Below are 26597 nucleotides of genomic sequence, written 5' to 3'. Positions count from 1 at the left end.
AACATCGCATCAGCTGTGTACTTTGGAGAGTCAGCACACAGAAGGCAGAGAGAAGACCAGAGCGCTGGAGAATGGAACTGAGGTGAGTATGTGGTGTTTTATTTTTTTTTCATGTGTGTGGGATGTTTGGGTGGGTATGGGGAGGCTATGGGGGTGACATGCTGCACATGGTGCTGCATATGGGGGTGACATGCTGTACATGGTGCTGCATATGGGGGTGACATGCTGCAAATGAGGAGGCTAAGGGGTGTCATGCTGCACATGGGAAGGCTATGGGGGCATCATGTTGCACATGTGGAGGCTATGGGGTGTCATGTTGCAAATGGGGAGGCTATGGGGCCTCATGCAGTGTATGTGGAGGCTATGGGGGCCTCATGCAGTATATGGGGAGGCTGTGTAGGGCTCATGCAGTGTATATAGGAAGTCTGTGTGGGGCTCATGCATTTGTGGTGTTTGCAGGTAAGCAGGATGCAGTGACGAGTCGCGAGACAGTTAGGTGCTTTCTATATTAACGTTTATAAGACCAGAGGGAACTTACCTCAGTCCCGGCCTGATCACCAAAAGGGGTAACACGGGTTGCCCTCGCAGGGGGTTCTATACAAGCACACACAAACGGGTAGAACACGACTACTTCCGGCAACAGTCGGTCACTATAGGGCCGCGGTATGGCCGACTACGGGTCCTTAACTATAAAGTCAACTTAGCCGTCCAGACGTCCCTCGCCGTTCGGGTTGGTGGTCTTTCGGCGTAGTAGTTGCTGGACCCAGGTGCTGAGGTGATGACGAAGACTTCGCGCACTCCGGCGCGTTGATGACACTGGAGCCCCACAGGCTCCAGCGTAGTCCTTGGACGGTTGGGCCGCAGCCCCTGGCCTGGGGCAAGCGGCAGCAATGTGTGGTGGCGATTGACAGGCCACCTGCGCAGCTAACGGCTGCGACGGGGAGTCCGCGGTCAGCAGAGGCCCGGCCCCTGCTGTGGACCGGAGAGGGACAGTGATGGCCGCCGGCGGTGCTGTACTTGCCGCGGCCACTGGTGAGAACAGGGCGGCTGCTGGTGGCGGGGAACAGGCCGCAGCCGCGAGCTGGAGCGAGACCGCAGCGGCCGCGGGTGACCGCGGGTAGGCCGCAGCTGCGGGCTGAGGGGAGGCGGCAGCGGCCGCGGGTTGAACTGGGGCCGCAGTGGCTGCGGGCTGGAGCGGGGCGGCAACGGCCGCAAATGACCGCGGGCAGGCCGCAGCCTCGGGCTAGAAGAAGGCGGCGGCCGCTTGTCGACATGGGGCAGCGGTTCTCGGATGGTCGTCTCGGCGCCGTCCCACTGATGTCCAGGGGAAGTATCCCTCCTGTCTCCGGCCTCCTTCCTGGCTCTGGTGAGTCGCTCTGGCTCTCAGTCGCTCCCACGATCTCCTGCTCCTTCTGTGTCGTTCTGCTGACTCATCGTCCCGGGAATTCCCCTCCTCCTTTATACTGGTCCCTCCCCCAGCCCATCTGTCTGTCACAACAGTCCATCCCCGAACTCTGTCCCCCGGAAACAGTTTTCCCCGGAACCCAGGTGACGGTCCCCTTGGTTCCAACCTGGACACTCGACGGGGACCCTCTCTCCCTCACTGTGTATATAAGGAGGCTGCGTGGGGCTCATGTAGTGTATATAGGGAGGCTGTGTGGGGCTTATACTGCATATGGGGAAGCTGTTTAGAGCTCATGCCGCATATGGGGGAGGTTGGTGTGGGGCTCATGCTACATATGGGGGAGGAAGGTGTGGGCCTAATGCCGCATATGGGGGAGGCTGTGTGGGGCTCATGCTGCATATGGGAGAGGCTGTGTGGGGCTCATGCTGCATATGGGGGAGACTGTGTGGGGCTCTTACAGTATATAAGGGACTGTTGGAGGGCTCATACGATATACAGAAGGGGCTGTACTCGGGTTCAAACAATATATAGGGGGTTGTCAACATTCTTAATTCTGCTCAATATTAAGTGATACAATTAATATTACTAACTGGTCAACAGCATTTTTGGTGCCAAAGATATTTCATCGAATTTAGGGTATTTTTGGGGTGCTGATTCTGAATATGTCATCAGTTTTGCCAGATTGGCTCAAGTTTTTGAGATTTTTGGTATCTTATTTATAGCACTTGTTGGTAAATGCGACGCATCATCTCATTAATTTCTTTGGATTAGTACTTGAACTGAGCAGTTCTCAATATAGTTTTGTGTTAATTAGTGTTCTAAAAGTTTGTTCATAGCTTGATTTTTGCACTAACTTTATGTTGTTGTCTGTTTTCCAGTGAAAAGCATGAACTCATCATGAAGAAGTTGTCTTAACGATCCAGACTCATTCTGTTACATTTGTGGTGAATACACACTGCCAAAACATAGAAGAAACATAACAGACTTCGTAAAAAAAGTGTATTTTGCCTATTTTGGGGTTATGCTTGGGGACCAAGACAAGTTTTGGGCACCACACATAGTGTGCAAAGCATGTATCGAATTATTACGAAAATGGAGCAAAGGACAAAGAAAAAGCTTCAAATTTGGTGTTCCAATGGTGTGGAGAGAGCCAAAAAATCATCATGATGACTGTTATTTATGGTAAACACAGGTACAGGCACATCTTCACAATGAGGGACAGGCCTTCTTGCAGATTCCATGTTACTCCCATTTTCGTTTCTTATGCTTATTGAATCCTTGCACTTGCACTGCACAGAAATAACAGTCATCATGATGATTTTTTGGCTCTCTCCACACCATTGGAACACCAAATTTGAAGCTTTTTCTTTGTCCTTTGCTCCATTTTCGTAATAATTCGATACATGCTTTGCACACTATGTGTGGTGCCCAAAACTTGTCTTGGTCCCCAAGCATAACCCCAAAATAGGCAAAATACACTTTTTTTACGAAGTGTGTTATGTTTCTTCTATGTTTTGGCAGTGTATATTCACCACAAATGTAACAGAATGAGTCTGGATCGTTAAGACAACTTCTTCATGATGAGTTCATGCTTTTCACTGGAAAACAGACAACAACATAAAGTTAGTGCAAAAATCAAGCTATGAACAAACTTTTAGAACACTAATTAACACAAAACTATATTGAGAACTGCTCAGTTCAAGTACTAATCCAAAGAAATTAATGAGATGATGCGTCGCATTTACCAACAAGTGCTATAAATAAGATACCAAAAATCTCAAAAACTTGAGCCAATCTGGCAAAACTGATGACATATTCAGAATCAGCACCCCAAAAATACCCCAAATTCATTAAAATATTTTGGACACCAGAAAAAAAAATTTTTTTCGTTGACCTGTGTATCGATAATATAATAAGTATAATATATCGATATGAATATTAGGTAGAATTAATTTCAAGATATACCTTGATAAAGACCTTATTTGGCAGAAACGTTGGCTTAACCTGTTTGCACCAGGGTCCATTTAATTGAATAAAGCCACCTTGTTCATTTGTAATTACTACAGTAGAAGTTTTTTCTACTTTTCAGATTACGCTGTCATCTGTGCGATCATGAGCAGTAATACAGTTTCTATTCATTATATGACTTCTTTCCTGTACCAGTATCACTTCTGCAGCCTCTGTCTCCAGTGTTCAGTTGTCTCTGAGCTGGTGGATGGAGACTGGCTCCTATGATGTCTCCCATACACATTACAAAGATAAATGGGTGATTCCAGTCCCCGTATTCCCTTGTAGCACATGTTCAAAGCAGCTGTGGCAGTAAAGATGGACAGTATTATCAATGTTGTTTCGACAAACTTTGCTTAAAGTAGTACAAACAATTATAAGAAACTTTTCAGACTTAATAAAATGCACTTTTCAACCCAAAAGACTCTTAGAAACACACTTTGTGAAGCTAGCCTAAGACATGTTTTCACTTTCATGTATTGTCGACATTCTCTCTCATAGAACTAACATTCTGAACACAGAAAACGATTCATTTCTGAAGACATGTCGATATGATAAAAAAAACAACTACTGTCCAATATTTTACTTGGGCAAAATTGCCTCCTGGACTGGAAATAACTTTCAGGATATAGCAAAGGAAGTAAGTTACATGAGTATATGTCATTATGGAAAATGGTGGATGTGTATATTGTATTTATAGCTGTCATTTCTGCTGCTAATTGGATTTGTCTGAATACTGATACTGGTTTTATCATATTTTTCAGACAAGAATAAACGCAAATATTTAGATGAAAAATCAAATTTCTTCATGTGATTATGGGCTGCTCTTTAATGTTGCGAGAAGCTTATGATCCAGCAGCGCCACACTTTTCGGTGGCTGTCTCTGGTATTGCAGACACATTCAGTTGATTATAATCCCTTATAATTAACCATTTAAACCCTTATAATTATACATTTATCTTTTTTTGTTTGGAGAGCCATTACCGAGGGGAGTAAAGTTAATTTTCTCCCGGCAGCGGGGTTCTCAGTGCAGTGTCCGAACGCTATTAACCAGCAGATTAACCCCGTATCTAGATTAATAGCTGTATTTTACATTATAGGCTCTCTTTAAGGATATGCAAATAATGAAAAAATTGGAGACAATCTTTTTTAAAACGTCTTGATTTATTCAGAATGGAATATAATCGCTACATACAGAAATCCCGGCACTTCCACATCTTGGCTGCCATTAATGAAATTATTAATAGTTGTCTGAAGAATGTTCTGCCGTGCTTAATTACATTTCAATAAAAATCATCAAGATCCGCTGCTGGCAGCTCCCTTTGCAATTACCAACCACTGATGTCACATTTGTCTTGATGGAAGGCAGGTCCAGAGACACTGCAGCCATGGTAGCATGTTTAGGCCACACAGGCTGCTCAGAGTAGCAGAAGTAACATGCGGCTGGGCGTTGTGCTGAGATACGGCATCAGGGACACTTTGCAGATACACCAGTTTTGAGACCAAATCAAAGTAATGCCAAGCTGTTAGTGTTTATAAAAGGGGGCTAGAGTCCGACAATCGTATATTACGCCACCCCACACCAGTATCCAGGGAGTATGACCTAGGTGACAATCCCTCGTGAAAGCTTCTTCAAGATGTTGCCTACATGCTCTCCAGATGGAGACCAGAGGCTGACATGGAGGCTCGAATAGAGGTCTATACTCATCAGGGATAAGACTTTGTCATGGACGTAATAATATCCAGAGAATGAGCTGGAGGCCACATGGGCAACACCATGAAAAGGCCTTCATGCCAGAACGTTATGTGATTTCCATAATTCCACGACTTTACCGTCTTGGTTGTAATTTCAATTTTGAGCACCTTATAGTATAAAATATTACAGGTTAGGATCCAATATTTTATTCATTAAAGTTATAGTGCCCTCTAGTCGGATTTTGGAGGGACTGCATGAGTGCTGATTATATCGTGTTTAATTATTGTGGTCAGAAGACTTATATAAAATGTTATAGGAAAAGAAAAGGAAGAGAAGTCGGTGGTGACCTATTTACCATGTCACATACACATAGCAAGAAAATGTAAGATACGACTTTAACTAAATGTGCTTCGTTTCTCAGGGAGGGGTTATTGGCATTCAGATAGAATGGGACTGTAACCTGGACAGAGATGCGTCCGAGTGCGATCCCCAGTATTCATTTACTCGCTTGGACAATAAATTCACAGGAAAATCTGTTTCTTCTGGATACAATTTCAGGTATAAATTTCTCATTAAACAAGAACTGAATGGTCGGCCAAATCCGTTTCTCCTCTGGCTAAAGGATGGGGAGGTCTCAAGCCAGGCTCCCTGCTCACTGTTGCCTAAGGCTAGGTTCATATGGTGCAGATTTTAGGCTTGAATTTCTAAACTGTACCAAAGAGGTGCATCTCCGCAATGGAAATCGACACTCTGCAAAATTTAAAAAAAAAATGCAGTAAAAGCTAATTTCTGCATATATTCTCTACCATGAAAAAGTTCAGCATGTGCATGAGATTCACCCTTTGAGGACCAGGGAATTTTTCATTTTTTGCTCTTTCGTTCTTTCCTTGCCTTCTTTTTTTTACTTTTTCCGTGACATCAAAGGCTTGTTTCTTTTTGCGGGATGAACTGCAGTTTTGAATGGAAAAAAAATCCAAGTGGGATGAAAGAGTGAAAAATATGCAAATCTTGTTTTTACGGTAGATATTGTGCATTTAAAATGACCTGGAATAATGATTACACATGTCAGTCTTATTATGTTCATAATAAATATGCAGCAATTTTTTTTGCTATATTCTGAATTTTTTTTTTCACTTAAAATGAAAAAAAAATTCAGCATATAGCAAAAAAAAATTTTTTCTATATGTTATTTTGTGACATCCAAAATATTTTTATTTTTCTGGTGATAATAATGAGAGAATGTTTATTTTATTATGTGGTGAGCAGACATTTTTATTTATACCAGTTTCATGAACATACGATCCTTTGATTGTTTATTATTATATTTTTATTAGGGAGGAGAGGTAACCAAAAAAACATTATTTTTGTGTTATGATCTTTTCTCATTATGAAGCTTGCCAATCTTGTTATGTCCATATTTTAATAGATCAGACTTTTATGAACACAGCGAAATCAAGTATGTTGTTTTTTTCTTTTTGTACCTTAATTTTTAATGGAGGAAAAGAGGGGTGATATTAAAAAAGAGCACTCCAAACAAAGATTTTATCACTTTAATATATTGCAGTCATCATATTATATAACACTGTGCACTCACAATTGCTCATTTTGCCTTTCTACCGAGATAATTCTTCTCTTTTCTCCGCTCTAGGTAGAAACAGGAAGTCTCTTGTCCCTGCATAAATCATTCCTCTCTTCAACTCCTGACCCAGCTGCTCCCTCCTCCCCCTGCCATAGACTTTTGCAGTGACTCATGAGTAATACAGGCAAAATTGACCTCCTGTTTCTACATAGATGTTAGAAGGATTCAGCTAGTCAGTTTTTAATTTTGTACACCTACAATAATTTTGCCTATCACTGCGCAGCTAATCTTCTGGCATATATTCATGTCCAAACATATCTTTCTTAATGAAGATATGCCAAGTACTACCGTGATGCAAATGGGACTGATTATAGGACACTGATAAAAGCTTATGGAATTCGCTTTGATATCATGGTGAATGGAAAGGTACGTGATTTCTAATATATTAGAATACATTCATTGAAAATTGTTTAGTTATTAGTACTGAACATTGTGGGAAAAAAGAATGCATGTGATCATGGAAGACTATGGTGTTACCCCATGCAGTTTAGAGAGTGTGGGCACCCCCAGCACTCGATGTATCACATGACATGTCACATGATCCCCTTTGAGAAATCACGTGATAGGTCATGTGATTAACACACTTGTGCACATGTGCAGATGTTAGGCTGGTTTCACATTAGCGCTTTTTAAGCGCACGCACGGCCGGGGGTAGCTCCGCCCCCGAGCCGGCTCTCTGCCCGGCGTGCCCGCCCCTTGCTTGTAGCGCCGCCTCCTAGCGCACAGCGGCGCCTGTGATCGGCGCACCCTATCTTTAGCAGAGGGTGCGCAGATCGTGCGCAGGCCGTGCGCTAGTTGCGCTTTGACCTGCGCTGCGCACTTTTGACGATGCGCCGTGCGCGCCAAAATCAAACTTTTCGGATTTCGGCGCGCACGGCGCACCGTCAAAAGTGCGCAGCGCAGGTCAAAGCGCAACTAGCGCACGGCCTGCGCACGATCTGCGCACCCTCTGCTAAAGATAGGGTGCGCCGATCGCAGGCGCCGCTGTGCGCTAGGAGGCGGCGCTACAAGCAAGGGGCGGGCACGCCGGGCAGAGAGCCGGCTAGGGGGCGGAGCTACCCCCGGCCGTGCGTGCGCTTAAAAAGCGCTAATGTGAAACCAGCCTAAGACGACAGAGACAGCGGCGTGCTATGCATGCAGGGCAAATTTTTTCACTTTATGTACAACGCTATAAATAACATAGCACTATACATAAGAGTATAATATGTAATAAGAAAAGACACTATACATAACAAGAGGATGCAATATAATAAGGAACGGCGCTGTACATAACAAAAGGACGCTTTATAATCCGGGACGGCGCTATACATAATAAGAGGATGTTATATAATAAGGAACAGCGCTATACATAACAAGAGGACGCTATAAAAAAGGGGATGATGCTATACATAACAAAAGGACGCTATATAATCCGGGACGGCGCTATATATAACAAGAGAACATTAAAATATGGGACAGTGCTATGGATAAAAAAGAGGACACCATATAATACGAGACTGCGCTATACATAGCAAGAGGATGCTATATAATATGGGATGGTGCTATACATACCAAGGGGATGCTATTTAATATGAGATTTCGCTATGCATAACAAGAGGAGGCTATATGATATGGGACGGCACTATATATAACAAGAGGACGCTATGTAATGCGGAACGGCACTATACATAACAAGAGGGCGCTATATGATATGGGGCAGTGCTATACATAACAACAGCGAATGCTATATATTATGGGACAGATCACTCAGTGCGCATCTTTATATTTCCATTCTACACCTTATTTAATGCCATAATCTTTTTTTTTTTTCTTATATATATACTTCAATCAAAGAAATCCCCATACTTCCCTAACTACACTGTCTAACTGCTTTATTTTTTTCTTCTACTACTTCCTCTTTCATGCTTCGTGTAAGAATCCCCAGTGCATGCTGGATACTGAAACGAAGTGTCATCATCAGGGGGCATAGGCTATTGTCACTACCGCAACCTCTTCCCCCGCTCTCAAAGGAAGCTTCCTCTGTGACCTATATTTCAGAGGCTGGGCTAGGCTCTGTTCTTGTTAGCATGTATTGGTTGTCCATTCCGATAGATGCTCAGTAGATTCCTGTCACTGTGCGGTGTTACTTTCAGAGCACGGTGGCAATGCGTTCTCTCACCAGCTCTAATCAGAAGGGACGAGCCGGCAACAGAGTGCATGGTCAGTGCACAGTGTAAGGAGAGAACGATTGAACAGAGACCAGCGCTGCTCCCGTAAGTGATGTCACTTCTGATCAGAGCCGGTGAGAGAGCGCACTGTCACTGTACACTGGGTAGAATAGTGCACAGTGACAGGTATCTACTAAGCATACATCGGAATTGATAATCAATGTCTGCTCAGTAGGGCAGGGACCAGCTCAGACCCTGAAACTAAAGTTACAGATGATGCTTTGTTTCAGAGAGGGGAAGGAGGTTGCAGAGGTCACTGACACTTCGTTTGAGTATCCCTGCATGCACTGGGATTCTCAAATGAAGCGTCAACAATGAGTAAGTAGTCAAAAAAAATAAAGCAGTTAGTATAGTGAGAGAAGGATAGGGATTTTTTAATTAAAGAATATTAGAAAAAAAGATTAGATTATGATATTAAATTTAGTTTTCGAACCACCATATTAATAGCCTGTTTAAATAGACAGACCACGGTAAATGTAATAATGACCAAGGCACTTCTGGCAACAGGTGGTGCACAAGTAGGATCCAAATCCTTCAATTCTACTGTAAAAAAAATAACTTGGCACTCATTCGATGTATTCAACTTGGATGTGGTTATTTATTGTAGAATAATCCAGACAGAAATACGAGATGTTTCGGTCAAAAACATGACCTTCATCAGTCAGCTGGATGGTGAAGAAACTGTATGCTAGTGGCTAGTAGCATGCAGTTTCTTCACCATCCAGCTGACTGATGAAGGTCATTTTTTTGACCGAAATGTCTCGTATTTCTGTCTGGATTTCTTACAATAAATAAACACATCCATGTTGATTACACCAAATGAGTGCCAAGACCACAGTAAATGACTGTCAACTGTGCCCTAAGCCTCCCCGACATGTTTCACCAGAGGCCTGGCTTCATCAGGGGATAGAGGCTATCCCTGTATGAGATACTATATGATAACATCCACTTGGACTAAACAAAAGTTCATTCATTATTTGTCAATGCTCACATTGCTAATATCTCCGCAACGGAGAGGCAAAATGGGAAAAAAAAGAGTTTTATTTCATCGCTGTGTGTGCGGGGATCGGCGACCGACCCCCCCCTGCCAGTTATCGCTGATCGTGCAGCATCGGCCAGGGACGTTTTTCGATCGCTGGTCTCCCGCTGCCCAGCACGCATTGCTGCGTGTGGCAGCGAGAGACCAGCGATCAGCGACGCTGGACGCTGGTTTCCAAGGTAAACGTCGGGTGTCCTTGAGTCGTGCGGCTCCTGGATACCCGACGTTTACATTAGAAACCAGCGTCCAGCGTCGCTGGTCCTGATTGCTGGGGCTGTCTAACGATGTCCCAGCAATCCCATCATGTTGGATCGTTGGTGGGATCGCTGGGACATCATTTAGTCTAAGGCCGGTTTCACATTTACGCTTTATAGCGCAGCGACGGCCTGCGCACGACCGCCGATAAGCCCCGCCCCCTGCCGGCTCCCTGCCCGCCCCATCGGGTCATCGCCGCTTACTAGCGCACATGGACGCTTGCGATCTGCGCACCCTATCTTTAGCATAGGGTGCGCTGGCTGTGCGCTAGCAGGATTTTGCCGTGCGCTGCGCACTTTTGAAGGTGCGCCCGTGTGCGCCAAACGCAGCATGTTGCATTTCTGCGCGCACGGCGCACCTTCAAAAGTGCGCAGCGCACGGCAAAATCCTGCTAGCGCACGGCCAGCGCACGATCTGCGCACCCTATGCTAAAGATAGGGTGCGCAGATCGCAAGCGTCCATGTGCGCTAGTAGGCGGCGATGACCGGATGGGGCGGGCAGGGAGCCGGCAGGGGCGGGGCTTAGCGGCGGCCGTGCGCAGGCCGTCAATGCGCTATAAAGCGCAAATGTGAAACCGGCCTAACGGGGGCTTAAGTTAGAGAGGAAACAAGCTGAATCCCACTGACAGCTCACTGATATCACTAGGAACTGTTTAAAGAAGACCTGTTTTAGTGAACAATCCGGTTTCCAGTGTTCAGACACTCAACAATTTGTGGGTAGGTGATAATTATCCTTAATTTGGTAACCCTGTTTAATTGCCAGTTATACTGTACTTCTCAATTTATATATAATTATCAATGTGTTTCTTTCCAGGCTGGAAAGTTCAATATTATACCAACAGTTATCAATATTGGCTCAGGCTTGGCACTTATGGGTGTGGTAAGCAAATTATAGAATTCTCATACCTAGAAATTCACATAAGGCTATGCACTAATCAGAGATGTAGCAAATGTTAGCTTGGCACAACATTTTACAAACAACCATGCAGAGTTGCTACAGTTCATGGTCGGCACATACCACATCTTCTAAGCATAGGAGAAAATACAGATTTGGCGCCCCTGAGGGTTCAGTCGCCACAGAGGTACTGCGCCTCCTCCTGAGGTGTGGTACCCCACCATCCAGGTAAGGTGGAGACACCTGACCACACTCCAACACTTGCACCCCACACCACAAAGTAGTGTAGCAAAGCACCTTCGGCGGCTCCCTGCTTGGAGTGTAGCATAGCGCCCCTTGGTGGCTCCCTGCTTGGAACACGAAACGTGCTGGGAGGTGGGTGGAGCTGAGTTTACATAAAGGAGCGGGAAGAGTTGAGTCAGTCATTCAGTGATTGAGTCATGCTTTCAGTGAGTGAGTGAGGATGTAGAAGGACAGAGGGTGAGCCAGAGAAGATCCCTGGGAGAGAGATGGAAGAAGGAAGTGCTGCAGCAGGCCACAGTGATCTGGGTCGGCTGACACAGGAAAGAGACAGAGAAAGGAAGCTTGATTCTCCATTGGGAAGAAGGATTAGCACGGAACGTAAGGAGAACAGGAGGACTAAGGATCAGGGTTGGAAGAGAACCCTTCCCCAGTTCACAGCGCAAGGCCAGGGTCCGGTCCCCAAGGTTGTATGGATACTAATGGTCCTGCAGCAGACACCGGAGGAATAGAAGTTGTCATCGCTTTATTCCCACACAAGACTTGGGGGCACAACAGCAACATAACGGAGAGCCGGGACTAAGTAGTAAGGAGTCCCCAAAGTAGGCTACAGCTGTCTGCCATACAAGTAGAGTTCATAGGAACATCTGATAGGAGGAACTCCAGTGTAACGCAGTACTGTGAGTACTTCACTAAAGGCGCTAAGAGGGAGACGTTCGGAAAAGGCACATATGTTGGCGGATTGTTCGAAAGGAGTACTTCATCTTGCCTGGAAGTTGGCTGAGCTCCTGACCCGGAGGACACGGCACGGATGCGGGCACCTGTAACTGCAACAGACTGTGAGAAAAGCTTTGGAACTACATGCCCCGGTGTCCTCCACTTATTCCTGCGCCAACCTGCCCAGCACCGCTACATCCCTTGCGCCTGACACTACACTATCTGTCACTTCACCTACTCTGCCCTGGGACTACAGCCCTGCTTGTGGAGGGCTACAACATCACTGCTGCACCACACCATCTGTCCCAGAGGATCTGTCTGCAGCGTCGGCTTAACATCTTCATTACCAAACACCACAGGTGGCGTCACGATTCACTCATAAACTTTCATCACCATAAGCACACTGAACATTCCCCTTTTACAATGGGCGCCCAGGGCCACGGGCCGGGTCCCAGCTGCCGTGACATCTCCCATTGAAGCTCATCGGGCCCGGTACGGAGTACCCCACCGCCCTGGGAGGGCAACCCACAGACGACACAGCAGTGGCTTGCAGTTGCTTCTTTATGTGAAGCAACACATTTCTCAGCCTGTTTTATCACAGGAGTGGGTGTTGCTGCCATGTCTGCAGTCTTCTGAATTCATCATAATTCAAGTCAGTGACATGCAAGCTAAATACACAGCTCCTATGTCACTGACTTGATTTATGATGAACTCGGATGACTGAAGACGTGGCACAAACACTCACTCCTGTGAGAAAGCAGGCAGCAAAATATGTTACCTCACAGAAAGCAACATCTGGGAGCCCCATTAAAATCGTCATGAATTCTACTATTTGTTGTGCAGGAAATTAGATGGTGCTTCTGACATGGTCCAAACAGTCTGTTCTATCTTCTGTCTCACAGATTATATATAGCAATAATATCTGTGGACTGTGAAGACCAGGAACATAAGGAAAACATTCTGTCATGTTCCTAGTATCAAAACATTGCTAGGCATCAGTTTCCTGTCGCTGCACAGCAGGAATCCCGAGCTTTGCCTTCAGTGGTCTCCCATTCCTCTCCAGCCGCAGAGGAGCCTGCTCGGCAGACTCATCGATCCCAGCGTTCTGCTCACACCAGCATTGTGGGTTTGGTTGCTACTGCTGCCACCTCTGGTCCAGCTATAGCAACGCATGCTGGCCAGCAGCGAACTACTCCAGGGACTAAGTCCTCCTTTTGGTCCACTGAGCATGCCCGTGGGACGATCTCTCATTGGAGATCGGAGGTCACATGTTCAGGTCCTTCTCCAGCTCGGATTGGACCATAAGGAGGGTCCCAGAAAGACGCTGCTATAAAAGGTTCGCATCGCCACCCCGCCATGCGCTATGATAGACATGGAGTCTTTTGCTTTAGTGGTGTGTCTGATGATGGATGTATGATTCTAGTGACTGACTCATTAAGATCCCCCTTCCTCGGTTGTGTATGAGTTAGTGTCTTAGAGTTAGTCTCAGCACCTAGCACTAGTACTGCTTAGCGCCGCAGTGCAGTTAACTCAGGTTCCATTAGCGCCAGTGGGCACCAGACAGTGCAGACACCACAACTCCGCAGTTACCACAGCGGCTATCTGTGCGGCGCCGTGCGCAGTTACTAGCGCCTTCCAGCACCGTTCTCACACTGGTTAGTGGCGACCGCCAGTGTAGTCGTAGCATCCGCTCTGTGCGGTGTACTACTCTCAGTCGTGTCCTGTGAAGCTTAACAGGGCACGGTTATATGCCGGCTAGTGCGGACTCTGTGTAGTAACAGAGTCCGCTCTTGCAAGCACCGGGTCAGTGGTTACCTGCCAGTGTCCGGCTTCCACCTGTTATATCGTATCCATCATTGTCTAGCACAGTTTCCATCTCTGCACGGTGGACCCCGGGCTGTGAACGCACCTCATTAACACCTTTATTATTTGGTGCGTTCCGCCAGCCTGACAAACAAGACTATACCACCTGTATGTTATCATGATACATTGTCCTGCTAAAAATGTCCTTCTGCCATAGGGTAACTATCCATTGGGAAGAGATGAATTTGGTTCTCTAAATATCCATGTACAGGTATCAGAGGACTCAGTTGTACCAATAAAACATTCCCCGCACCAGGTCTCCACCTCCACCAGCCTGAACTGTTCACACCTGACATGAAGGGTTCTTCAATCCTTGCTTCTGTAAGGTGCCTGAGCAATGAAGCCGTGGAGAGCTGCTGCTGCTTCTTCACACTATAGCACCCTACAGGCAAATCATGACCCAGTCCCAGTATGCTGCTATGTGTGGGCTGGATCACACTTACTTGTGGTCTATAGACCTCCACTGCCTCCTGACTTTCATCTTTCCAAACCTTCACAGCAAACAATCCAGAGGACACTGAATTTAGTCATACTTTTACTTGGCAGCTTATGGTCATTACAAAGAAGCTTATGTGAGGCTAGGCAGACTCCAAGGGTGAACCCACAGGACCGCGACGATAAGCCTGCCCCCGGGCGAGCGGGCCAGGTGTACCACCCCCTATACAGGGAGCGTTAGGGGCAGGCCTGGAGGAGACTATCGCCGCGGAAGCTGATACCTGGGGACAGCTGGAGGAGGAGTTAGACGGACACCGGGCTGGAAGACGGACAGGGAAGACTGGCGATCAGAGGAGGGACTGCTACAGAATATGAAGGAGGAGAGGGCAGGAGACACAGAAGCAGGCAGGAACGGACTGGAAACGGCGGGCTCTGGAAGGAAAGACAAAGGAGGTCAGCTGGGGAGACAAGACAGGCTACAGGCACAAAGCAGGGCGCTAGGCAGGGGATACGCAGGGGAAGGTAGACCCGAGAATCAGTCGTGGGACACAATTGATAGTCAGGCAGTGATCAGCAGGTGAAGCTACCATATAGAGGAAGTGTAGCAGGACTTCCGGGTCAGGGTCCTCCAGGGTCACGGGGGCGGTGAGATAGAGAGGTCCAGCCTGTGCTGTAATTTATGGTGCGAGGTGCACATGCTCACCGGACGGAGCACTAAGGCTGACCGCGGGGCAGGAAGCAGAGGAGCAGGCGGGCACGCGCCTGCTGTGGGAGCGCTCCGGGAGCGGCGGGCGCGCCAGGGGGTCGTGGGCAGTGCGGATCCATGAGCAGAGACAGAGGCTGCAGGAGCCGTGACCGCGGTGGAGGCAGCGGGAGCGGGACCCGCGGCGGTAAGCGTGACAGCTTATAAGATAGGGCTCTATGGGTTCCAGTCTTTCCCACAGGTACCAGACATAACTTCAGTCCTAATTCTCGGTCTGGGTAGAGCATGTTGACCATTCAGTGTATATAACATGGAAACACAAGTATGTAACACTAGCAGCTAGAAAAAGCTCCACCTTATTCGAGGTAAATACAAATGATCATTGTCCAAAGGAATTCATGAATCTGTAAGCAGGTTACAGGATGCAGTGACGCAGGGAAGGCAGAGCAAGGGTTAACAGTAAAAATAATTTAATTATAACAAATAAGGGAACTTCTGGCAGGGAGACAACAGTTAAATTGAAAACAGGAATTGCAATATAACAACAGTCCAGCTATTAAACTTATCGTGTCTGTAGGTTCCTCAGCCGCAGGCAGTCCACTGGGGGTTGTAGAATCAGCAACAGCTGGTATGGAGTCCTCTAGGTGGATCCCAGTCCGGCTTCTGGCTGCAACGTGTGGTCATCGGTTCTGCCCGCTGAGCCCCTAGTCCATAAATCTGTGCAGACAAAGTGGGAATCGCTGCAGAGGTCTTTGTCCAACACGGATGCTGCTGCGCGTCTATGATCAAAGAGGACCGCAACTCAGGTCTTGCATGTGGCATCCGGTCCTCCACGTGAACACCGTCCCTTGCTTAGCCGGGCGCTCTGCTCACTCACTGGCTGAATTGCGCGTACGCAAAAGTTCTGCCACTGCTTAACCCCGCGCTGTCTCTCACCCTGCGGAGCACGCCACATGCTTTCCTCTGAATTCGCTATCGGCAGGAAACTGGGGACTCTTTACCGCGCTTCCAGCCCTCTACCCGGCTTAGCCCCTTCCTCTCAGATCACGGGACCTATCTGGTCCCTCATTCTTTCACCCCGGCAACACTGGGCGCAGCCTCGACAGTTCCGGACCCGGTATCATACAAGCACCCGCGGCCCGGTCTTCCTTCTTACAAATCGATAACCTCTTTAGTTTTTTTTACACACTGAAACTTTTTTAATTCCAGTTTTTCTTTTTTTTTTTTTCAAACTTAGAGACTTGCCGTATTTTTCGGATAAGATGCACTTTTCCACCCCCCAAATTTGGGGGGAAAATGGGGGTGCGTCTATATAATGCGGATATACCTTATCAGCACGCCGCTGCGGGAGTCCGATGCGATGCCACTGCCCTGTGTCTGGTGCGCTGCAGCTGCAGAGGGCTCTGCCAACATTTTGTGAAGGGCCTGAGCCCTGGCAGTTCCGTGGTTTCCAGTGCAGTGGACACCGGGAAAATGGCCACCGGGGGGTGGCACAAGCGCAGATGGCAATCTCGGCACCAAGATCTCGGGAGATGAGTTTTCAGCGCTGAGATCTCATCTCCGGAGATCTTGGTGCAGAGATCTCCATCTGCACATACTCCGCCCACCGGCAGCCATTTTCCCAGAGCCCACTGCACAGGAAACAATGGAACTGCCAGGGGCTCTGGCCTTTCACAAAATGTCGGCAGAGCCCCCTGCAGCGGCAGCAGCAGACACCCACAGCGGCACGGCGCATATCGGTACACCCCTCATCCCAGCCTGCGGCCTGCAGCAATGCTCCACTCTTGCCTCCTCCAGCAGCGACCCTGGGACCCCGCTTCACCGCAGCCACCACCCTCGATAAGCAATAAGGCGCATGAATTATAAGAAGCACCACCATTTTATTTAAAAAGTTGTTTTCCTATTTTTCTCCTCAAAATTTGGGGTGCGTCTTATAATCCGCAAAATACGGTACCGTACTTAAATTAAATATTTATAATAAATCCACATTCTATTTATAAATAAAGGCTCCGTTCTCTCGTTGTAGCTACATTGCATTTTCTTTTTCACGCAGTAGCACTGCAGCGTTTTGCCATAATTTTGAAAAATTGACACAGAACGATATTTTTTTTTTTTGCGGCAAAAAATCCACAGCAATTGCAACATGTGAACCCAGCCTACAAATGCCACTATAAGGAAATGGTCAGCAAATCTAACAATTGGCGATCAGATGGTATGATTGAGGAAAGGTCATGAAGTTATAAATCAGATAATAGTTACAAACACCTCCCACCCATCAGACGGAGCTCATTGACAGATTCTCAGATAACTCATTTTGCACCTAGCAATGGCTGTTGTGACACACAGAGCCAGAGAGATAAAAGACTAAATTATGAATTAAACTAAAAGGCAAAAAATATTTTCAGCATAAAATACAGGCATGTGAGTAACACAATGGTCCCCAAAGTTGTTCATATCATTTATAAACAGAATAATAGTGTTTCTCTTGTCGTTTAGGGGGCCTTCTTCTGTGACTTGGTCTTACTGTATTTCATCAAAAAGAGCAATTTTTACAGAGACAAGAAATTTGAAGAAGTAAAGTAAGTATGAATAATTAACTCAAAAATTGTTTCTTTAACACTTTAAAGAGGACCTGCCACCAGATCAAGTGTTCAGTTTGTGCTTGGATCTTATCCTTACTGTTCCCTTGATTATTCCACTCTTTTCTTTTTAGAAATTCGCCATATGGTTCCCGGGATATAGGTCTATTTATATTTTGCTGATTCTTATGGTCTTTACAAGGAGCTGTGACTCACAAGGGAATTATGCAGAGAAGCTTAAAGACACCCAAGACTATTTTTTTTTTCACATAGTTCTATCTCAATCTTCACCTGGCGACTCTTTTCTCAGACCCTGATATCAAGGACTGTTCCACCACAGGACAACTAGGCCATGTTTCCGGCCTCCTGTATGTGCAGATGTTCCAGGCACCTTGGCCCTGACTCTTAGGCTATGTGCCCACGTATGCAGAAAATTTCTGCTTCAAAACCGGACAACTTCCCAGAAAACGTGCATTTTCCACGCATTTTTTGCTTAAAAACCACGTGTTTTTGATGCGGTTTTTTCCTTGCGTTTTCTGACTCATAGAAAATAGCAAAAACGTGGACTTTTCCGCAAAATTAATGAGCATGCTGCGTTTTATGCTGAATTCATTTAAAATGAATGGGATGCTTCTTTGATGCGTTTTTGAAGCGTTTTGACCGGGACAAACGCTTAAAAAACGCTTACGTGGGCACACAGCCTTACGGAAGCCCACTGTGCCCGTCCTCTCAGTACATAGTCCGGAGAGTCCAATAAGACTTAAAAGTGTGCCCCAGGCCATGAACCATTTACAGTGAGGGAAATAAGTATTTGATCCTTTGCTGATTTGGTAAGTTTGCCCACTGACAAGGACATGAACAGTCTCTAATTTTAAGGGTAGGATTAATTTTAACATTGAGAGATAGAATATCAAAATAAAGTCCAGAAAATCACATTGTATAAATTATATAAATTTATTTGCATTTTGCAGTGAGAAATAAGTATTTTATCCCCTACCAAAGAACACCGTCCCCACTGTAAAGCATGGAGGTGGAAACATTATATTTTGGGGGTGTTTCTCTGCTAAGGGCACAGGACTACTTCACCGCATCAATGAGAGAATGGATGGAGCCATGTACTGTAAAATCCTGAGTGACAACCTCCTTTCCTCCGCCAGGACATTAAAAATGGCTTGTGGCTGGGTCTTCCAGCAAGACAATGACCCAAAACATACAGCCAAGGAAACAAAGGAGTGGCTCAAAAAGAAGCACATTAAGGTAACGGAGTGGCCTAGCTAGTTTCCAGACCTTAATCCCATAGAAAACTTATGGAGGGAGTAGAACATCCGAGTAGCCAAGCGACAGCCTCAAAATCTTAATGATTTAGAGATGATCTGCAAAGAGGAGTGGACCAAAATTCCTCCTGACATGTGTGTAAACCTCATCATCAACTACAAAAAACATCTGACTGCTGTGCTTGCCAACAAGGGTTTTGCCACCAAGTATTAAGTCTTGCTTGCCAGAGGGATCAAATACTTATTTCTCACCAGGGCTGCCACTAGGAATTTCGGGGCCCCATACTGGCAAAATTTTCAGGGCCCCCTTGAGACTCCGTACAGGCTCCACCCAGTCCCGCCTCCATCCCTCGAACTGTCCACCGTCCCACCGCTCTCTCTTGGATAAACTCCACTTCTCACCTATCACACATTAACAGTTCCCATCACCAGGTCATACATATAGCCAGCAGCTTTTGCTTTGGCCAAAAGATTTTTTTAAGCCGCCACCATAACAGGGTAGACACTTTTGGCCAGGCCCTACTCTGCTGTAACGTATCAAATATTTGTTAAAATATGCAATACAATTTAAGTATATTTTTATTTTTCAATTTTTAAAAATGACCAATAATATCACATACAAGGAACAAATACCGCTACACCATGTCCAGACCACATACTACCACCACATAGTGACCTATAATACCACATACAAGGAACAAATACCGCTACACCATGTCCAGACCACATACTACCACCACATAGTAACCTATAATAACACATACAAGGAACAAATACCGCCATACCATGACCAGACCATACAGTCATATGTAAAAGTTTGGGCACCCCTATTAATGTTAACCTTTTTTCTTTATAACAATTTTGTTTTTTGCAACAGCTATTTCCGTTTCATATATCTAATAACTGATGGACTCAGTTATATTTCTGGATTCAAATGAGGTTTATTGTACTAACAGAAAATGTGCAATCTGCATTTAAACAAAATTTGACCGGTGCAAAAGTATGGGCACCCTTATCATTTTCTTGATTTGAACACTCCTAACTACTTTTTACTGACTTCCTGAAGCACTAAATTGGTTTTGTAACCTCATTGAGCTTTGAACTTCATAGCCAGGTGTATCAAATCATGAGAAAAGGTATTTAAGGTGGCCACTTGCAAGTAGTTCTCCTATTTGATTCTCCTATGAAGAGTGGCATCATGGGCTCCTCAAAACAACTCTCAAATGATCTGAAAACAAAGATTATTCAACATACACTCACTGGCCACTTTATTAGGTACACCATGCTAGTAATGGGTTGGACCCCCTTTTGCCTTCAGAACTGCCTCAATTCTTCGTGGCAGAGATTCAACAAGGTGCTGGAAGCATTCCTCAGAGATTTTGGACCATATTGACATGATGGCATCACACAGTTGGCGCAGATTTGTCGGCTGCACATCCCTGATGCGAATCTCCCGTTCCACCACATCCCAAAGATGCTCTATTGGATTGAGATCTGGTGACTGAGGAGGCCATTTGAGTACAGTGAACTCATTGTCATGTTCAAGAAACCAATCTGAGATGATTCGAGCTTTATGACATGGCGCATTATCCTGCTGAAAGTAGCCATCAGATGCCTGTTCTTAGCTGAGAGGAGTGGTACCCAGTGTGGTCTTCTGCTGCTGTAGCCCATCTGCCTCAAAGTTCGACGCACTGTGCGTTCAGAGATGCTCTTCTGCCTACCTTGGTTGTAACGGGTGGCAATTTGAGTCACTGTTGCCTTTCTATCAGCTCGAACCAGTCTGCCCATTCTCCTCTGACCTCTGGCATCAACAAGGCATTTCCGGCCACAGAACTGCCGCTCACTGGATTTTTTTTCTTTTTCGGACCATTCTCTGTAAACCCTAGAGATGGTTGTGCGTGAAAATCCCAGTAGATCAGCAGTTTCTGAAATACTCAGACCAGCCCTTCTGGCACCAACAATCTTGCCACGTTCAAAGGCACTCAAATCACCTTTCTTCCCCATACTGATGCTCGGTTTGAACTGCAGGAGATTGTCTTGACCATGTCTACATGCCTAAATGCACTGAGTTGCCGCCATGTGATTGGCTGATTAGAAATTAAGTCTTAACACACAGTTGGACAGGTGTACCTAATAAAGTGGCCAGTGAGTGTAGCTTTTCAGGGGAAGGATACAAAAAGTTGTCTCAGAGATTTAACCTGTCAGTTTCCACTGTGAGGAACATAGTAAGGAAATGGAAGAACACAGGTACAGTTCTTGTTAAGCCCAGAAGTGGCAGGCCAAGAAAAATATCAGAAAGGCAGAGAAGAAGAATGGTGAGAACAGTCAAGGACAATCCACAGACCACCTCCAAAGACATGCAGCATCATCTTGCTGCAGATGGTGTCACTGTGCATCGGTCAACAATACAGCGCATGCATAACGCCTTTTTGTATGACCAAACAACTCAATCTTTGTTTCATCAGTCCACAGGACCTTCTTCCAAAATGTAACTGGCTTGTCCAAATGTGCTTTTGCAGACCTCAGGCGACTCTGTTTGTGGCGTGCTTGCAGAAACGGCTTCTTTCGCATCACTCTCCCATACAGCTTCTCCTTGTGCAAAGTGCGCTGTATTGTTGACCGATGCACAGTGACACCATCTGCAGCAAGATGATGCTGAGGTCTTTGGAGGTGGTCTGTAGATTGTCCTTGACTGTTCTCACCATTCTTCTTCTCTGCCTTTCTGATATTTTTCTTGGCCTGCCACTTCTGGGCTTAACAAGAACTGTACCTGTGTTCTTCCATTTCCTTACTATGTTCCTCAGTGGAAACTGACAGGTTAAATCTCTGAGACAACTTTTTGTATCCTTCCCCTGAAAAGCTATGTTGAATAATCTTTGTTTTCAGATCATTTGAGAGTTGTTTTGAGGAGCCCATGATGCCACTCTTCATAGGAGAATCAAATAGGAGAACTACTTGCAAGTGGCCACCTTAAATACCTTTTCTCATGATTTGATACACCTGGCTATGAAGTTCAAAGCTCAATGAGGTTACAAAACCAATTTAGTGCTTCAGGAAGTCAGTAAAAAGTAGTTAGGAGTGTTCAAATCAAGAAAATGATAAGGGTGCCCATACTTTTGCACCGGTCAAATTTTGTTTAAATGCAGATTGCACATTTTCTGTTAGTACAATAAACCTCATTTGAAACCAGAAATATAACTGAGCCCATCAGTTATTAGATATATGAAACTGAAATAGCTGTTGCAAAAACCAAAATTGTTATAAAGAAAAAAGGTTAACATTAATAGGGGTGCCCAAACTTTTACATATGACTGTATATTACTACCATAGTGACCGAATAATATCAAATACAAGGAACAAATACCACCGCACCATGACCAGACCACAAATTAACACCACAAAGTGACCAAATAATAGCACATACAAGGGACAAATACCACCGCACCACGCCCAGACCACATATTACCACCACATGGTGACTGAATACTACAATACTGACCATTAATAAAAAAAAACATAATACTATGACCATAAGTGACATTATACACAGGAGATCTGTATTTAGTATGCAGTGTCTGTGTACAGGTAATATAGTGATCAATGACATTATACACAGGTGCTCTGTTTATAATGTACAGGTAACACAGTGATCACTGGTGACATTATACACAGGACCTCTGTATATAGTATACAATGTATAGTGTCAGTGTATAGGTAACACACTAACTCGTCACCAGTGATGTCTCTAGGTGAAGTCCTTCATCCTTGCTTTTCATCTTTCATCCAGCACACATCATCATCACGTCTTCCAGCCAGGGCTCGTCTCTGCAGGAAATAACACAGTTATCTAGAGCTCTGCTTGCAGAACACATTACTTATTTTTTCCCAACTTCTACATTACACCACATGAAGAAAAAAAGGCGACATAGTATCACTCTACACAGTAACAGGACTGCTCCCCCCCATTAAAAACAGTATACTCAAAAAAATAAAATAAATACATCACTGCAGTAATAATATCCCTTAATTAACCCCCATGGTAATAATAAACCCCATCCTGACCCCCGTGTGTCTCATTCCTGGCTTCAGCCATATGTTCTCCCATCCCACCCTCATGAGTATCCATTGTGCCCCATATGATCTCCCCTCCTGCACCATCTGTCTAAATCGTATCCATCCTGCCCCATCGCCCTGCCCCATCTGTCGCCAATCATGCCCTGTGTCTCCAATGATGCCCTGTGTCTCACATTCTGCCCCCTCCTGTGTCTGTCACATTCTGCCCCCTCCTGTGTCTCACTGTCACACTCTGCCCCCATGTCCAGCATTCTGCCCCAGTGTCTTGCATTCTGCCCCCAGCGTCCAGCATTCTGCCCCCATTTCTGCATTCTTCCCCAGTCTCCAGCATTCTGCCCCCATGTCTGCATTCTGCCCCATGTCCAGCATTCTGCCCCATCTCACAGTCTGCCCCCAGCGTCCAGCATTCTGCCCCAGCGTCCAGCATTCTGCTCTCAGCGTCCATCGTTCTGCCCCCAGCATTCTGCCCCCAGCGTCCAGCATTCTGCCCCCATGTCTGCATTCTGCCTCCATGTCTGCATTCTGCCCCATGTCCAGCATTCTGCCCCAGCATCCAGCATTCTGCCCCGTCTCACAGTTTGTCCCCATGTCCAGCATTCTGCCCCCAGCATCCAGCATTCTGCCCCAGCGTCCAGCATTCTGCCCGCAGCGTCCAGCATTCTGCCCGCAGCATACAGCATTCTGCCCCATGTCTGCATTCTGCCTCAGTCTCCAGCATTCTGCCCCAGCGTCCAGCATTCTTCTGCCCCAGCGTCCAGCATTCTGCCCGCAGCGTACAGCATTCTGCCTGCAGCATACAGCATTCTGCCCCATGTCTGCATTCTGCCTCAGTCTCCAGCATTCTGCCCCAGCGTCCAGCATTCTTCTGCCCCAGCTTCCAGCATTCTGCCACTTCTCACAGTCTTCCCTCATGTCCAGCATTCTGCCCCAGCATCCAGCCCCAGCTTCGAGCATTCTGCCCCAGCATTCTGCCCCAGCGTCCAGCATTCTTCTGCCCCAGCGTCCAGCATTCTTATGCCCCATGTCCAGCATTCTTCCCCAGCCTCCAGCATTCTGCCCCTTCTCACAGTCTGCCCTCATGTCCAGCATTCTGCCCCCAGCGTCCAGCATTCTGCCCCAGCGTCCAGCATTCAGCCCCCAGCGTCCAGCTTTCTGCCCCCAGCGTCCAGCATTCAGCCCCCAGCGTCCAGCATTCAGCCCCCAGCGTCCAGCTTTCTGCCCCCAGCGTCCAGCATCATGCCCCCAGCGTCCAGCATCATGCCCCCAGCGTCCAGCATCATGCCCCCAGCGTCCAGCATTCTGTCCCAACATCCAGCATCCTGCCCCAGCATTCTGCCCTATGTCCAGCATTCTGCCCCAGCTTCCAGCATGCTGCCCCCATCTCACAGTCTGCCTTGGGCCCACCGGATTGCCGCTCTAAAAAAAAAATAAATACATTTCTTCTTACCTTGTTATCTGGCCGCGCTCCAGCGGCGAGGCTCCGTCCCTCTCACAGTCCCACGTGGCACACTGACCTAATGAGGAAGTGGAGGAGCAGAGCGGTGTGTGACGTCAGTTGAGGGCGGTGCTGTGGCTGGACCATTGTGCACGGGGAGAATTGCGGCGCTGGCTGGACCATGGTGCGGGGGGGAGGGCCCAGCAGGCGCTGAGTCTTCATTTAAAATAAAGCTGCAGAAAGCCTGAATAAAATGTAGGGGGGCCCTGGCGCGGACCGGGCCGCCAGCGTGGTCGGGCCCCTCTAATCACTGGGCCCCATACACATGTAAGGGCTGTCATGCCCTGATGGCGGCCCTGTTTCTCACTGCAAAATGCAAATAAATGTATCTAATTTATACAATGTGATTTTCTGGATTTTATTTTTGATATTCTATCTCTCAATGTTAAAATTAACCTACCCTTAAAATTATAGACTGTTCATGTCTTTGTCAGTGGGCAAACTTACAAAATCAGCACGGGATCAAATACTTATTTCCCCCACTGTAGGTGACCAGGAAGGGAATTGTACAGCATAGTAAGTGGGAGCATTATTTAAATCGGTGGCCAACACTACTCCAGTACCCCATGATGAAGCAGGAAGCGAAACAGGTGTTGGGACACTGGAGAGTGTGGCCATATTTTGACAGGCATGGTGTTTGGAGGCTATCTACTATAATATACTGGGTGTATGCTTTGCATAGGATATTTTAAATGTGAATATTATTTGGTATAATTCATACAGGTTTCTAATGTACAGTACAGTAATTTTTTATGAGCTGTTATCTGTTGCGTTGCCATGTATGCGCATGTCCCGCTGTTCTAAAAGTTGTTTTATTGGAATGTGTTTAAACATTTTTGGAGTTTGCGAACTGTTTGTAATTGTTGTCTATAGAGATATTTATAATAAACCGATGATGATTACTGCTCGTATCTGCAGGTCCGGCAAGAAAACTTTGCCAGTCAATGGTCAGAAGAAATCAAAAAGCCATGATGCCATAGACCAAATGAAACAATTACAGAATGTGGAGACCTAACTTCGGACACAAGAAACAAACTTCTAAGTAAGAAAGAAGCGCCTGTCAGGGAGATTTGTATGGCTGGACACAGTGGGCTACTGGTGCGGCACATCCATGAACCTTTTTTTTCCCCCAACTACTGCTTCTAATAGCCGTCATGCTGCTGCTGCGAGCCGGATAGATGAAGATTTGCCGCAGCATGAACTCTTCATTGTGTTGCTGCATTACTGTTTATCCAAGGCAACCATTCTGCTGCACCTCTTCCCGCACTGTGACATTCTGAATCATCTTGTATTTTCCTGCTGGTCTTATTCTCTGCTTTGGAGAAAATGCACTTTAGAGACTCATCAAAAACAGCAATGAGCTCCATTCACTGCTTTGCAGGTAGAAGACAGTGTTGTTTTCTTGACAATTCGATGTGGTATTTTTATACTTACCGATTAGTGATCATCTCAGAGCATGCATTTGATCTTACATTGCACAGCTATTATGCAGCTCCGCAATGTGTTCAATAAAATGAGAAATCTGTACTTTTAAAGAGAAAAGTTATCGTACTACAAGATGCAAATTGTCTCATCAGAGAGGAAGAGGAATCGAACTCTAGCGCCATCTATAGGAAGTAGCAATCCTAAAAGTCAACATTGACCCCTTGTCATATGACTTAGCATATAAGCCAATCCAGAATCTCAATTTGCAGACACGTGTTTCGGGGTGTTGCTCCTCATCAGTGCAAAGCGTAATATATAATTTGACTGTATGAGTGGCTTCTTACTGGGATCTAAGGGGCAACGTTTCTCCTTGTGGAGAGTGCCATGCCTGGTATGCCAGAGTAAGGAGGCTTATAAGCCATGCAATGCTCAATTGGGAAATTAAATATGCATATTGTATCTCCAGAGAGGAATCAGACTCTAGTGCCACCTATTAGAAGTAGCAATCCTAAAAGTCAATGTCAACTCTTTAACAAGCCGTAACGACTTAGGATAAAATCCAAACCAGAATCTCATTTTTCAGACACGGAGCTTTGGGCTGTTGCCCCTTGACACAGGAGCATTGCATGAATTATAAGCCTCCTTACACT

General features: G+C 46.1%; 1 protein-coding gene across 1 annotated transcript in view; it reads left to right on the top strand.

The window, feature by feature from the left end:
• The window catches only part of P2RX5 (purinergic receptor P2X 5), a 180433-nt gene extending 154281 nt beyond the window's left edge, over positions 1-26152 (top strand). The window contains exons 7-12 of the mRNA XM_073565318.1: positions 3914-4052; positions 5530-5666; positions 7020-7113; positions 11062-11127; positions 17597-17679; positions 25441-26152. Coding sequence (XP_073421419.1) covers positions 3914-4052; positions 5530-5666; positions 7020-7113; positions 11062-11127; positions 17597-17679; positions 25441-25537 — 616 coding nt within the window. The 3' untranslated portion in view covers positions 25538-26152. The remainder of the gene's footprint in view (positions 1-3913; positions 4053-5529; positions 5667-7019; positions 7114-11061; positions 11128-17596; positions 17680-25440) is intronic.
• The last annotated feature ends 445 nt before the right edge of the window (positions 26153-26597 follow it).

The sequence above is a fragment of the Dendrobates tinctorius genome, unplaced genomic scaffold (assembly GCF_039654945.1).
Source record: "Dendrobates tinctorius isolate UK_male_01 unplaced genomic scaffold, ASM3965494v1 ptg000016l, whole genome shotgun sequence".
NCBI lineage: Eukaryota > Metazoa > Chordata > Amphibia > Anura > Dendrobatidae > Dendrobates > Dendrobates tinctorius.
Note: the sequence above shows the minus strand (reverse complement) of the source record. Positions and strands in the feature narration are given on the sequence as shown.